We start from the raw sequence: 13,858 nt of genomic DNA on the forward strand, positions 1-13,858 counted from the left end.
CTGGAGTATTTCTGTCTGTAATAAAGCCCTTTGTGGGGGAAAAACTCATTCTGAGTGGCTGGGCCTGGCTCCCAAGTGGGTGAGTCTATGCCGTCCCAGGCCCACCCATGGCTGCGTCCTGCCCAGCCATGTAAAATCCATAGATTAGGTCCAACTGAATTAATTTCAATTGACTGATTTCCTTATATGAACTAACTCCGTAAAATCATTGAAGTTGTGTTTTATATTTTTGTTCAGTATAAATGTCTACTGTGTATCCAGATTCCCTTTTCCCGTGCTACATTCAAATGCCAGTATACATTCTACAAGTAGTGGAACAGGCAAAACATGATAACCCCATGTCTGATGACAGTAGCTCTACTGTAGCTAGCAAGCAATGCTTAAGGCATTGCAAACGGGTTAGCATAACTCGTTTCTAAATACTAGCTAGCATTTTATGAGGCCACCAAACACGTTCCTCACAAGTTAGGAACATATTTTCTCCAACATTATAATGAAAAGGTGCCTCTAGGTCCCAAAACACAAGTTTTCTGGAGACTTGTGGGAGGAGTGCCGACTACGTCGCCCACTGGATGCGCTTTCGGTAGCCTTATTGCATCCAGGAATCTTCCATGACCACCACCTGAGGTGGTCAGCCAGATCTGAACACAATCAGACCACAAAGCGACTTTTGTGCGTCTCGAACAGTCTTTTCAATGCAATCGTCGTACTCCGATAGCAGAAGTCAAGTGTAGAAACTATGCCATGGGGAAAAACTGAGCATAGATTTGATTCATACCATTACTTTACTAAAACTGTGTGTGTCTAACCTAAACCATTCAAAACATATTTCACCAGAGCTACTGTATATGTGTGTGTATATACAGTGCATTCGAAAAATATTCAGACCCCCTGACCTTTTCCACATTTTGTTATGTAACAGCCTTATTCTAAAATGTATTAAATTGTTTTTTCCCTTTATCAATCTACACACACTACCCCATAATGACAAAGCAAAAATAGTTTTTTAGAAATGTTTGCATATTTGAAGTATGACATTTACATAAGTATTCAGACCCTTTACTCAGTACTTTACTGAAGCACCTTTGGCAGCGATTACAGCCTTGAGTCTTCTTTGGTATGACGCTACAAGCTTGGCACACCTGTATTTGGGGAGTTTCTCCAATTCTTCTCTGCAGATACTCTCAAGCTCTGTCAGGTTGGATGCGGAGTGTCACTGCTCAGCTATTTTCAGGTTTCTCCAGAGATGTTAAATCGGATTCAAGTCCGGGCTCTGGCCGGGCCACTCAAGGACATTGAGACTTGTCCCGAAGCCACTCCTGTGTTGTCTTGACGGTGTGCTAAGGGTCATTGTCCTGCTGGAAGGTGAACATTCGCCCCAGACTGAGCACTCTGGAGCAAGTTTTCAATCAAGGATCTCTCTGTACATTGCTCTGTTAATCTTTCCCTGACTAGTCTCCCAGTCCCTGCCGCTGAAAAATATCCCCACAGCATGATGCTGCCACCACCATGCTTCACCATAGGGAGTGTGCCATGTTTCCTCCAGACGCTTGGCTTGCAGGCCAAAGAGTTCAATCTTGGTTTCATCAGACCAAATAATCTTGTTTCTCATGGTCTGAGAGTCCTTTAGGTGCCTTTGGCAAACTCCAAACAGGCTGTCATGTGCCTTTTACTGAGGAGTGGCTTCCGTCTGGCCACTCTACCATTAAGGTTTGATTGGTGGAGTGCTGCGGAGATGGTTATCCTTTTGGAAAGTTCTCCCATCTCCACAGAGGAACTCTGGAGCTCTGTCAGAGTGACCAATGGGTTCTTAGTCACCTCTCTGACCAAGGCCCTTCTCCGCCGATTGCTCAGTTTGGCCGGGCGGCCAGCTCTAGGAAGAGTCTTGGTGGTTCTAAACTTCTTCCATTTAAGAATGATGGAAGCCACTGTGTTTTTAGGGACCTTCAATGCTGCAGACATTTCTTGGTACCCTTTCCCAGATCTGCGCCTGGACACAATCTGGTCTCTGAGCTCTACGGACAATTCCTTCGACCTCATGGCTTGGTTTTTGCTCTGACATGCACTGTCAACTGTGGGATCTTTTTATATAGACAGTTGTGTACCTTTCCAAATCATGTCCAATCAATGGATCTTCTCAAGGATGATTTAATGGAAACAGGATGCACCTGAGCTCAATTTCCAGTCTCATAGCAAAGGGTCAGAATACTTGTGTAAATAAGGTATTAATGTTTTTTAAATTTTGAATACATTTGCAAACAAATTCTAAAAACCTGTTTACGCTTTGTCATTATGGGGTATTGTGTGTAGATTGCTGAAAATTTTAAAGAAATCAATTTTTTGAATAAGGCTGTAACAACAAAATGTGGAAAAAGTCAAGAGGTCTGAATACTTCCTGACGGCGCTGTATATCTTGATTAGATAAGCATGCTTTACGGTGGGAACCACATGCGGAGTTCATCGGGTGTCATGAGGACCACCACAGGAAAGGAAGACCCAGAGTTACCTCTGCTGCAGAGGATATATTTATTAGAGTTACCAGCCTCAGAAATGGCAGCCCAAGTAAATGCTTCACAAAGTTAAAGTAACAGACACATCTCAACAACTGTTCAGAGAAGACTCCATGAATCAGGCCTTCATGGTCAAATTGCTACAAAGAAACCAATACTAAAGGACACCAAAAGAAGAAGAGACTTGCTTGGGCCAAGAAACACGAGCAAAGGACATCAGACCGGTGAAAATTTGTCCTTTGGTTTGGAGTACAAATTTGATCAATTTGGTTCCAACCGCAGTGTCTTTGTGAGACGCAGAGTAGGTGAACGGATGATCTCCGCATGTGTGGTTCCCACCGTGAAGCATTGAGGAGGAGGTGTGATGGTGAAGCTGTTGGTTATTCATTTAGAATTCAAGGCACACTTAACCAGCATGGCTACCACAGCATTCTGCAGCGATATGCCATCTGATTTATGCTTAGTGGGACTATCATTTGTTTTTCAACAGGACAATAACCCAACACACTTCCAGGCTGTGTAAGGGCAATTTTACCAAGAAGGAGAGTGATGGAGTGCTGCATCAGATGACCTGGCCTCCACAATCACCCGACCTCAACACAATTGAGATGGTATGGGATGAGTTGGCCCGCAGAGTGAAGGAAAAGAAGCCAACAAGTGCTCATCATATGTGGGAACTCCAACAAGACTGTTGGAAAAGCATTCCTCATGAAGCTGGTTGAGAGAATGCCAAGAGTGTGCAAAGCTGTCATCAATGCAAAGGGTGGCTACTTTGAAGAATATAAATTATATTTGGATTTTAACACTTTTTTTTTGTTACTACATTATTCCATACAGTGGGGCAAAAAAGTATTTAGTCAGCCACCAATTGTGCAAGTTCTCCCCCTTAAAAAGATGAGAGGCCTGTAATTTTCATCATAGGTACACTTCAACTATGACAGACAAAATGAGAAAAAAAAATCCAGAAAATCACATTGTAGGATTTTTTATGAATTTATTAGCAAATTATGTTGGAAAATAAGTATTTGGTCACCTACAAACAAGCAAGATTTCTGGCTCTCACAGATCTGTAACTTCTTCTTTAAGAGGCTCCTCTGTCCTCCACTCGTTACCTGTATTAATGGCCCCTTTTTGAACTTGTTATCAGTATAAACGACACCTGTCCACAACCTCAAACAGTCACTATGGCCAAGACCAAAGAGCTGTCAAAGGACACCAGAAACCAAATTGTAGACCTGCACCAGGCAGGGAAGACTGAATCTGAAATAGGTAAGCAACTTGGTTTGAATAAATCAACTGTGGGAGCAAATATTAGGAAATGGAAGACATACAAGACCACTGATAATCTCCCTCGATCTGGGGCTCCACGCAAGATCTCACCCTGTGGGGTCAAAATGATCACAAGAACGGTGAGCAAAAATCCCGGAACCACATGGGGGGACCTAGTGAATGACCTGCAGAGAGCTGGGACCAAAGTAACAAAGCCTACCATCAGTAACACACTACGCCGCCAGGGACTCAAATCCTGCAGTACCAGACAAGTCCCCCTGCTTAAGCCAGTACATGTCCAGGCCCGTCTGAAGTTTGCTAGAGAGCATTTGGATGATCCAGAAGAAGATTGGGAGAATGTCATATGGTCAGATGAAACCAAAATATAACTTTTTGGTAAAAACTCAACTCGTCATGTTTGGAGGACAAAGAATGCTGAGTTGCATCCAAAGAACACCATACCTACTGTGAAGCATGGGGGTGGAAACATCATGCTTTGGGGCTGTTTTTCTGCAAAGGGACCAGGACGACTGATCCGTGTAAAGGAAAGAATGAATGGGGCCATGTATCGTGAGATTTTGAGTGAAAACCTCCTTCCATCAGCAAGGGCATTGAAAATGAAACGTGGCTGGGTCTTTCAGCATGACAATGATCCCAAACACACTGCCCGGGCAACAAAGGAGTGGCTTCGTAAGAAGCATTTCAAGGTCGTGGAGTGGCCTAGCCAGTCTCCAGATCTCAACCCCATAGAAAATCTTTGGAGGGAGTTGAAAGTCCGTGTTGCCCAGCAACAGCCCCAAAACATCACTGCTCTAGAGGAGATCTGCATGGAGGAATGGGCCAAAATACCAGCAACAGTGTGTGAAAACCTTGTGAAGACTTACAGAAAACGTTTGACCTCTGTCATTGCCAACAAAGGGTATATAACAAAGTATTGAGATACATTTTTGTTATTGACCAAATACTTATTTTCCACCATAATTTGCAAATAAATTCATTAAAAATCCTACAATGTGATTTTCTGGATTTTTTTTCTCATTTTGTCTGTCATAGTTGAAGTGTGCCTATGATGAAAATTACAGGCCTTTCTCATCTTTGTAAGTGGGAGAACCTGCACAATTGGTGGCTGACTAAATACTTTTTTGCCCCACTGTATGTGTTATTTCAAAGTTTTGATGTCTTCACTATTATTCTATAGCAGTAAAAAAATATATATATATCCTTGAATGAGTATATGTGTCCAAAGTTTTGACTGGTACTGTATATATATACAGTGGGGCAAAAAAGTATTTAGTCAGACACCAATTGTGCAAGTTCTCCCACTTAAAAAGATGAGAGAGGCCTGTAATTTTCATCATAGGTACACTTCAACTATGACAGACAAAATGAGAAAAATAAATCCAGAAAATCACATTGTAGCATTTTTAATGAATTGATTTGCAAATTATGTTGGAAAATAAGTTTGGTCACCTACAAACAAGCAAGATTTCTGGCTCTCACAGACCTGTAACTTCTTCTTTAAGAGGCTCCTCTGGCCTCCACTCGTTACCTGTATTAATGGCACCTGTTTGAACTTATCAGTATAAAAGACACCTGTCCCCAACCTCAAACAGTCACACTCCAAACTCCACTATGGCCAAGACCAAAGAGCTGTCAAAGGACACCAGAAACAGACTACGATTTAAAACTGCACATGGAGACAAAGATCATACTTTTTGGAGAACTGTCCTCTGGTCTGATGAAACAAAAATAGAACTGTATGGTCATAATGACCATCTTTATGTTTGGAGGAAAAAGGGGGAGGCTTGCAAGCCAAAGAACACCATCCCAACCATGACGCACGATGGTGGCAGCATCATGTTGTGGGGGTGCTTTGCTGCAGGAGGGACTGGTGCACTTCACAAAATAGATGGCATCATGAGGGAGGAAAATTATGTGAATATATTGAAGCAACATCTCAAGACAAGCTTGGTCGCAAATGGGTCTTTGAAAAAGGGTAATGACCCCAAGCATACTTCCAAAGTAGTGGCAAAATGGCTTAAGGACAACAAAGTCAAGTTATTGGAGTGGCCATCACAAAGCCCTGACCTCAATCCTATAGAAAATGTGTCGGCAGAACTGAAAAAGCGTGTGTGAGCAAGAAGGCCTACAAACCTGACTCAGTTACACCATCTCTGTCAGGAGGAATGGGTCAAAATTCACCCAACTTATTGTGCCAAGCTTGTGGAAGGCTACCCAAAACATTTCACCCAGGTTCAACAATATAAAGGCAATAATACCAAGTACTTGAGTGTATGTAAACTTCTGACCCACTGGGAATGTGATGAAAGAAATAAAACTGAAATAAATCATTCTCTCCACTATTATTCTGACATTTTACATTAAAATAAAGAGGTGATCCTAAGACAAGGAATTTTTACTTGGATTCAATTGGAATTGTGAAAAACTGAGTTTGAATGTATTTTGCTAAGGTGTACGTTAACTTCCGACTTCAACTGTATATATACACACACACACATTATTCACGCCCCTTGACTTTTTCCACATTTTGTTGTGTTAAAGCCTGAATATAAAATGGATTGTGGCCTGCATACAATACCCCATAATGTGAAAGTGTAATTGTTTTTCGAAATGTTTACAAATGAATTAAAAGCTGAAATGTCATGAGTCAAGAAGTATTCATCCCCTTTTATGGCAAGCCTAAATAATTTCAGGAGTAAACATGTGGTTAATTTGCATGGACTCACTATGTGTGCAATAATAGTGTTTAACATGATTTTGAATGTCTTCCTCATCTCTGTACACACTGTAAGGTCCTTCAATTGAGCAATGAATTTCTAACACAGATTCAACCACATAAACCAGGGAGGTTTTCCAATGCCTCGACAAAGGGCACCTATTAGTAGATGGGTAAACATAAAAGCAGACATTGATTATCCTTTTGAGCATGGTGAAATTATTCATTACAATTTGGATGGTGTGTCAATACACCCAGTCACCCCAAAGATACAGGTGTCCTTCCTAACTCAGTTGCTGGGGAGGAGGGAAAACGCTCAGGGATTTCACCATGAGGTCAATGGTGACTTTAAAACATGGCTGTGATAGGAGAAAATGAGGATGGAACAACTACATTGCAGTTACTCCACAATACTAACCTAACGGACAGAGGGAAAAGAAGGAAGCCTGTACAGAATAAAAAATATTTCAAAACATGCATCCTGTTTGCAAAAAAGCACTAAAGTAATACTGCAGCAAATTTGGCAAAGCAATTAACTTTTAATCCTGAATACAAAGTGTTGTGTTTGGGCAAATCCAACGCAACATATTTCTGAGTATCACTCTCCATATTTTCAAGCATAGTGGTGACTGCATCATGTTAGGGGTAGGCTTGTAATCATTAAAGACTGGGACGTTTTTCAGGATAAAAGAGAAACGGGATGGAGCTAAGCAAAGGCAAAATCCTAGAGGAAAATCAGGTTCAGTCTGCTTTCCACCAGACACTGAGAGATGAATTCACCTTTCAGCATGACAATAACTTGAAACAGCTACACTGGAGTTGCTTACCAAGAAGACAGTGAATTTTCCTGAGTGGTCAAGTTACAGTTGGACTAAAATCTACTTGAAAATCTATGGTAAGACCTGGAAATGGTTGTGTAGCAATGATCAACAACCAATATGACTGAGTTTTATGAAAATAATAATGGCAAATGTTGCACAATACAGGTATCGAAATCATGGGTTTGAATACTTATGTAAATGAGATCATTCTGTATTTCATGTTCAATACATTTGTAAAAATGTCTAAAAACATATTTAACACTTTGTCAGTATGGGGTATTGTGTGTAGATGGGTGAGAAAATATATTTAATAACTTTTTTATTCAGGCTGTAACACAACAAAATGTGGAATAAATCAAGGGGTACGAATACCTTTAGAAGGCACTGTATATATAATAATTAGTGTGCTTGTCAGGAAGAACAGTAGGCTGGGTTACTGTTATTTCTCATCCTTTTTTATTATTCCACGTCATCCCAATTTTGCTGGTGGAACTACAGTGCCTTGCAGAAGTATTCATCCCCCTTGGCGTTTTTCCTATTTTGTTGCATTACAACCTGTCATTTAAATGGATTTTTAATTGAATTTCCTAAAATGGACATACACAAAACAGTCCAAATTGGTGAAGTGAAATGGTAAAAATACCTTGTTTTAAAAATATCAACTGAAAAGTGGTGCATGCATATGTGTTCACACCTTTTGCTTGGAAGCCCCTAAATAAGATCTGGTGCAACCAAGTACCTTCAGAAGTCACATAATTAGTTAGATTGCACACGGCTGGACTTTATTTAAGTGTCACATGATCTGTCACATGATCTCAGTATATATACACCTGTTCTGAAAGGCCCCAGAGCAACACCACTAAGCAAGAGGCACCACCAAACAAGCGGCACCATGAAAACCAAGGAGCACACCAAACAAGTCAGGGAGTTGTGGAGAAGTACAGATTAGGGTTGGGTTATAAAAAGATATCCAAAACTTTGAACATCCCACGGAGCACCATTAAATCCATGATTAAAAAATGTAAAGAATATGGCACCACAACAAACCTGCCAAGAGAGGGCCGCCCACCAAAATTCACGGACCAGGCAATGAGGGCATTAAATCAGAGAGGCAACAAAGAGACCAAAGATAACCTTGAAGGAGCTGCAAAGCTCCACAGCGGAGATTGGAGTATCTGTCCATAGGACCACTTTAAGCCGTACACTCCACAGAGCTGGGCTTTATGGAAGAGTGGCCAGAACAAAAGCAATTGCTTAAAGAAAAAAATAAGCAAACACATTTGGTGTTCACCAAAAGACATGTGGGAGACTCCCCAAACATATGGAAGAAGGTACTCTGATCAGATGAGACTAAAATTGAGCTTTTTGGCCATCAAGGAACATGCTATGTCTGGTGCAAACCCAACACTTCCAATACCCCGAGAACACCAGCATCATGCTGTGGGGATGTTTTTCCATCGGCAGGGACTGGGAAACTGGTCAGAATTTAAGGAATGATGGATGGCGCTAAACACGGGGAAATTCTTGAGGGAAACCTGTTTCAATCTTCCAGAGATTTTAGCCTGGGACAGAGGTTTACCTTCCAGCAGGATAATGACCCTAAGCATACTGCTAATGCAACACTCGAGTAGTTTAAGGGGAAACATTTAAATGTCTTGGAATGGCCTAGTCGAAGCCCAGACCTCAATCAAATTGAGAATCTGTGGTATGGCTTAATAAAGTATGCTGTACACCAGCAGGAACCCATCCAACTTGAAGGAGCAGAAGTAGTTTTGCCTCTTCAAAGTGGTAGGCATGTTGAGTAAAACAAATGATACAAACCCCCCAAAAACGTATTTTAATTCCAGGGGCCTGTTGCACAAAAGTAGAATTAAGACATCCGGGATAAATGACTCAGCTGAGCTCAATGAAGCCAAAACATGTGCGTCCAGGCTTAATTGGTTGCACAAAGACCAAGCCAGGATGAGCAGACACGGATTCATTAAGCCAGGTGAAACCAATCCTGGATAGGTGCGCGCTCACGGCTCACTCAAATAGACCCCGCCACAGATCACAGATTAACTGATTTACCATGGCAACTAGAGCCGCGTACTTTTCCCCGTCGGAAGCACAAATCCTCATGGAGGCATACGAGGAGGTAAAAGATATAATTAAGAAGAAAGGCAACACCGCCACAGTGATAAAGCAAAGAGAAAAAGCGTGGCAAAGTATTGCAGACCGCCTGAATGCGTAAGTAGTGCACAATTACACACTCACCGCTCCGCTGAAACATCACAATTACAATTCAAATATTTAATTCACATCTCCAAAAATGCAGTTGTACTGTAATTATGAAACGGTTAAATTTTTAATTGAAATGCACTGCAGATATGAGTGAAATTGTGTAAAGTAACTCCATCACACTGTATAAAGCTATGATAAATTATTTGATATTTTTACTGAAAACAAGACAAAAATACCAAGTAATTTTTTGCAGTGTGACTCCATTAAATGTGTGTGTGTGTGTGTGTGTGTGTGTGTGTAGATTAAACATGAACGGGCCAAAACGGACATGGCAGCAGGTCAAAATCAAATACAAGAACATTCTGCAGAATGGTATGGTCCCTGACTAATATTTAACAAAACACAAGCATATATTGTACCCAGAAGGTGCCTGCTCACACATTGTCTGTACTGTTTTAGCAGTGAAAAAGAATACCCACAGACAAGGCACGGGTGGTGGGTCACCAAAGGCTGACCTTACCCCAGCAGAGGACATGGCCTTGGAGCTAAATAAAGGCAGGCCCGTCTTAGAGGGGATCCCTGGGGGGAAAGAGACGAGCATAGGTTCCTCCCAAGATGCCACCCGCTTCATTCAAGGTATGTCCTTCCATCTCTACATGGGATACAACCACATTCATATTGAATCAATTTGGACTGTCTGACTTTGGTTTACCTATTGCCTTGCAGTGCCTGGCAGCACTGTGTTCCTGTTAGAGCCACCAGCACAAGCACCAGACGATGCTGATCCAGTGAGTACTCCATCAAAGGCATACTGTAGGCCTGGCATGTCTTGTCTACTAGCTTCAATATGAATCCGATTAAATGTGATAGGGTGAAGGCCCCAGTGCAGCAGCAACAGCACATGATGGAGACGATGATGAGGAGGAGACCATCTCTCTGGATTCCAGAAGGCATGAGGTATCATGTTAAGACTGTGAAAGTACTATTTACTCTACAATGGTGAGGAGTCCTCATCAAAATCAAAAAATCTAATTTCTTTTACAGGACCCAGATGCTATACAGTGGGAAAACCAGCCTGGCAACATAGTGCGTATTAATAAAAGGACACCACATCCTGCCAAATTCCAGCTGCGCTAATTGTATTGTGTTCACAGAGCTCACAAGCTATCAGAAAGTTGTATGGCAACCACCTCCGGCGCCAAATAGAACTGGCAGACATAGACATTCAGTACAAGAAGAAAAAGATGGAAAATCTTGCACTGGAGTCCGAAATAAAAAAGAGGACAATTAGGAAACTGGACCTTGAAATAAAAAAACTTGAGGGAGGTGAGATATGCCTTCAATGTACACTGTATGCTAACTGTAACACAAATGTATTAATCATTATTTTTCTTTCCTCCCCCAGCTCCAAGAAGATGACACAGCTCAAAATAAAAATTAGGTATATTCTCGTAAAGTCAAGTGAGCCATGACATATGAGCTCTTATTGTGAGCATACAGGACGGTGGCATCTTTCTAAGGTTTTTTTTATTTTCCCAGCAATCAGTACAACCAAGTCATCGTTATAAGGCATCGCCCTCTTTTGCTCACCCCCCCAGCACCAGGTGTGGCCACTAGCCTATATGAAGGCCCAAAATTGTGTGTTCCTTTCTGCTCTGACAATGGCATGCCCATTCGTGCGAGATGTGGTGGATGAAGAAGCACTTGTGCTGAGGAGAGCCTTCAGGCGAGAAAGGGTCTTCAGGGACCGGTTGGACCCACTGGCCTTCCCTGATGACCATCTATATGAAAGATACAGGTTTTCTGCAGATGGCATCAGGTATCTATGCAGACTACTGGGTCCCAGGATTAAGCACCGCACTGCACGGAGCCATGCACTGAGTGTGGAGCAAATGGTTTGTGTGGCCTTGCGCTTTTTTGCTAGTGGAGCCTTCCTGTACTCAGTGGGGGATGCAGAACAGCTGAACAAGGCCACAATTTGCCGCACAATAAGGAGTGTGTGTCTGGCTATCAAAGCATTAGCAGATGTCTTCATCTCCTTCCCTGGCCACAGAAGACTCTGTGACATCAAAGAGGAGTTCTATAGGATTGCAGGTAAGAGGATCTACAAATTACAGGACAACTGTTAACACATAGTAGGATACTCATTACTTTGTGTGACAGGTTTCCCCAATGTCATTGGTGCAGTGGACTGCACACACATAAGGATAAAAGCCCCCTCAGGTGCCCATGAGGCTGATTTTGTGAATAGGAAATCCTTTCACAGCATTAATGTTCAGGTGAACATAACTTTTTGATATTGTCCATTGACGAACACTCTGCATTGCCAGTGATGTGCATTGATTGGTGTAATATTCCTCATCTTATGATTTCAGATGGTCTGCAATGCTGACTGTGTGATCAGCAATGTTGTGGCAAAATGGCCTGGCTCAGTCCATGACTCCAGAATCTTTCGGGCCTCTGAAATCTATCACAAGGTAAGCCACACAACCCCTATTTATAACCATCATGGCTGTGTCAAGAATATCACTGTGTTTATGGGGTAGTAATGATGAGATTTTGTGTTGACAGGTGAATTCTCTGGTGTGTTGCTGGGAGACAGGGGTATGGCTGCCAGCCTTTTCTCCTGACACCTTTCACAGACCCCAGGAAGCACAGCAGGCCTACAACCATGCCCATGCCAGGACCAGGGCCAGAGTTGAAATGACCTTTGGCCTCCTGAAGGCACGCTTTCACTGCCTTCACAAATTAAGGGTCAGCCCTGTTAGGGCATGTGATATTACTGTGGCTTGTGCTGTCCTCCACAATGTGGCCTGCCTGAGGAAGGAGAGGGCCCCCAGAGTGCCACCAGCCATGGACTGGGACAATCCGGCAATCTTCCCTGATGACGACAGTGGTCGGCTGCTGAGGGACCAATATGTGTTGAATTATTTTAGTTAGTATGTGTGCTTTCAATTTTGGTTAAATATGTCCTGCGGTGGCAGAGGAATTTGGGTTTTTTTGGGTTCGTTTTTGACGAATTTGGCCTCTTATGATGTTTGTGCGGTATACTGTGTGTAATACAAGGCTGCAGGGAGGCTACTGCATCCATTCATTTGTCTGTTCAGTTGATGTGTATGGATTTGTCCTGCATTTATTTTAGTGTGCAGACATGCAGGGTGTGTTATATACAGACCTTTGAATGTGTATGTATCATTTTGTATAATATGCTTGGATTCTGTGCTTTCCATCTTGTAGAGTCACTGTGACTTCAGTTTCGAAAGGAGCTGATGGTTTACCTGCTTTGTTTTGTCCTTATTCAATAAAGGAACATAATGTTACACATTGTGTTTTTATATTCATATGGAATGTGTATTTGTTTATATGACAGAGTACTAGGGCCACACTGAAGAAAAAGGATAAAGTCATAAATTTATGAGGCTGGTTCTTTCTGCAGAAAAGCTACATATTGTTTTTACAGTTTTGATACTTATGACAATGTGATACTTAATATTCTGGCACATCAGCATGTCTTTGTTTATGAAACCATACTGAAGTACAATTTCACGAAATGCCCCACATCTGTCATTTTAACAACTGTCCTCCTTTAAAACAACTGGTTACAATATTATGACTTGTGTTTTTTTCCCCTCTGTGGCCCTAATATTCTATCATTTTGTATATAGCCTTATAGTCTATGGGAAACTGTAAATTATCTAATGATAGCAACATCATCTAAAAATCATTTTTTATCCAAAATCATTGAAATTAATGATCACAAACGTTTAAATAATAACAGTGGGTCTAGTTATATGTGATAACAATGTATAGTGAGCAGTGAAATAACTATTGGTTTCCATTTGTGGTGACTGCTGACTGACATTAGGGATGAGATTAAATAGATCCTGGAATTTAGCCTGGTCTGGAGCAGGCTAGCTCCACAGAATAAATCTCCATGGTAATTTATACCATAACATATCCTCCTGCCCCCTATCCATCTTTAGTGCAACCGGATTACGGATCAATTGAGCCAGGATCACCAAGATATCCTGGCTTAATCCCTTATCCTAGTTTTGTGCAACAGGCCCCAGGTTGTAAGGCAACAAAATAAGAAACATGGCAAGGGGGGTGAATAATTTTACAAGCCACTGTACGTATTTGAAATCAAATATACCTACTGTAACAACGTGTGTGTCGGTGGCAGGGAAGTCAGGCACAGGAGAATCGGACTTGGTATAAATGGAGTCGTTTAATAAACTTTAATAAACTCCAAAACCAAAAATACAACATAAATAAAAGTGGGTGCAAGAACCCGTCGC

The 13,858-nt window shown here is 41.7% G+C and overlaps 1 protein-coding gene across 2 annotated transcripts; it reads left to right on the forward strand.

The window, feature by feature from the left end:
* The first annotated feature begins 9,184 nt into the window (after positions 1-9,184).
* LOC135574356 (putative nuclease HARBI1) lies at positions 9,185-12,903 on the forward strand. 2 transcript variants are annotated; one of them, XM_065025685.1, is made up of 11 exons: positions 9,185-9,566; positions 9,862-9,932; positions 10,020-10,196; positions 10,287-10,348; positions 10,431-10,517; positions 10,605-10,646; positions 10,715-10,886; positions 10,966-11,001; positions 11,100-11,654; positions 11,936-12,037; positions 12,132-12,903. In XM_065025685.1, exons 1-8 carry the CDS (start codon positions 9,409-9,411, stop codon positions 10,977-10,979), a joined length of 783 nt encoding a protein of 260 aa, XP_064881757.1. In that variant the 5' UTR covers positions 9,185-9,408; the 3' UTR covers positions 10,980-11,001; positions 11,100-11,654; positions 11,936-12,037; positions 12,132-12,903. The 2 variants fall into 2 exon arrangements, with proteins under 2 accessions (XP_064881757.1, XP_064881756.1); XM_065025684.1 differs by lacking the exons at positions 9,185-9,566; positions 9,862-9,932; positions 10,020-10,196; ... (2 more) ...; positions 10,605-10,646; positions 10,715-10,886 and adding an exon at positions 11,724-11,839 and having other exon boundaries at positions 10,987-11,654.
* Positions 12,904-13,858: the final 955 nt, after the last annotated feature.

This window comes from Oncorhynchus nerka, linkage group LG12 (assembly GCF_034236695.1).
Source record: "Oncorhynchus nerka isolate Pitt River linkage group LG12, Oner_Uvic_2.0, whole genome shotgun sequence".
Lineage (NCBI taxonomy): Eukaryota > Metazoa > Chordata > Actinopteri > Salmoniformes > Salmonidae > Oncorhynchus > Oncorhynchus nerka.

Excerpts from the sequence above, each read along its gene's own strand:
- LOC135574356 (XM_065025684.1), top strand. The coding sequence starts at position 11,183 with ATGAAGGCCCAAAATTGTGTGTTCCTTTCTGCTCTGACAATGGCATGC. Across the intron at positions 11,840-11,935 it reads TTCACAGCATTAATGTTCAG|ATGGTCTGCAATGCTGACTG; the intron begins GTGAACATAACT and ends TTATGATTTCAG. Across the intron at positions 12,038-12,131 it reads CCTCTGAAATCTATCACAAG|GTGAATTCTCTGGTGTGTTG; the intron begins GTAAGCCACACA and ends TTGTGTTGACAG.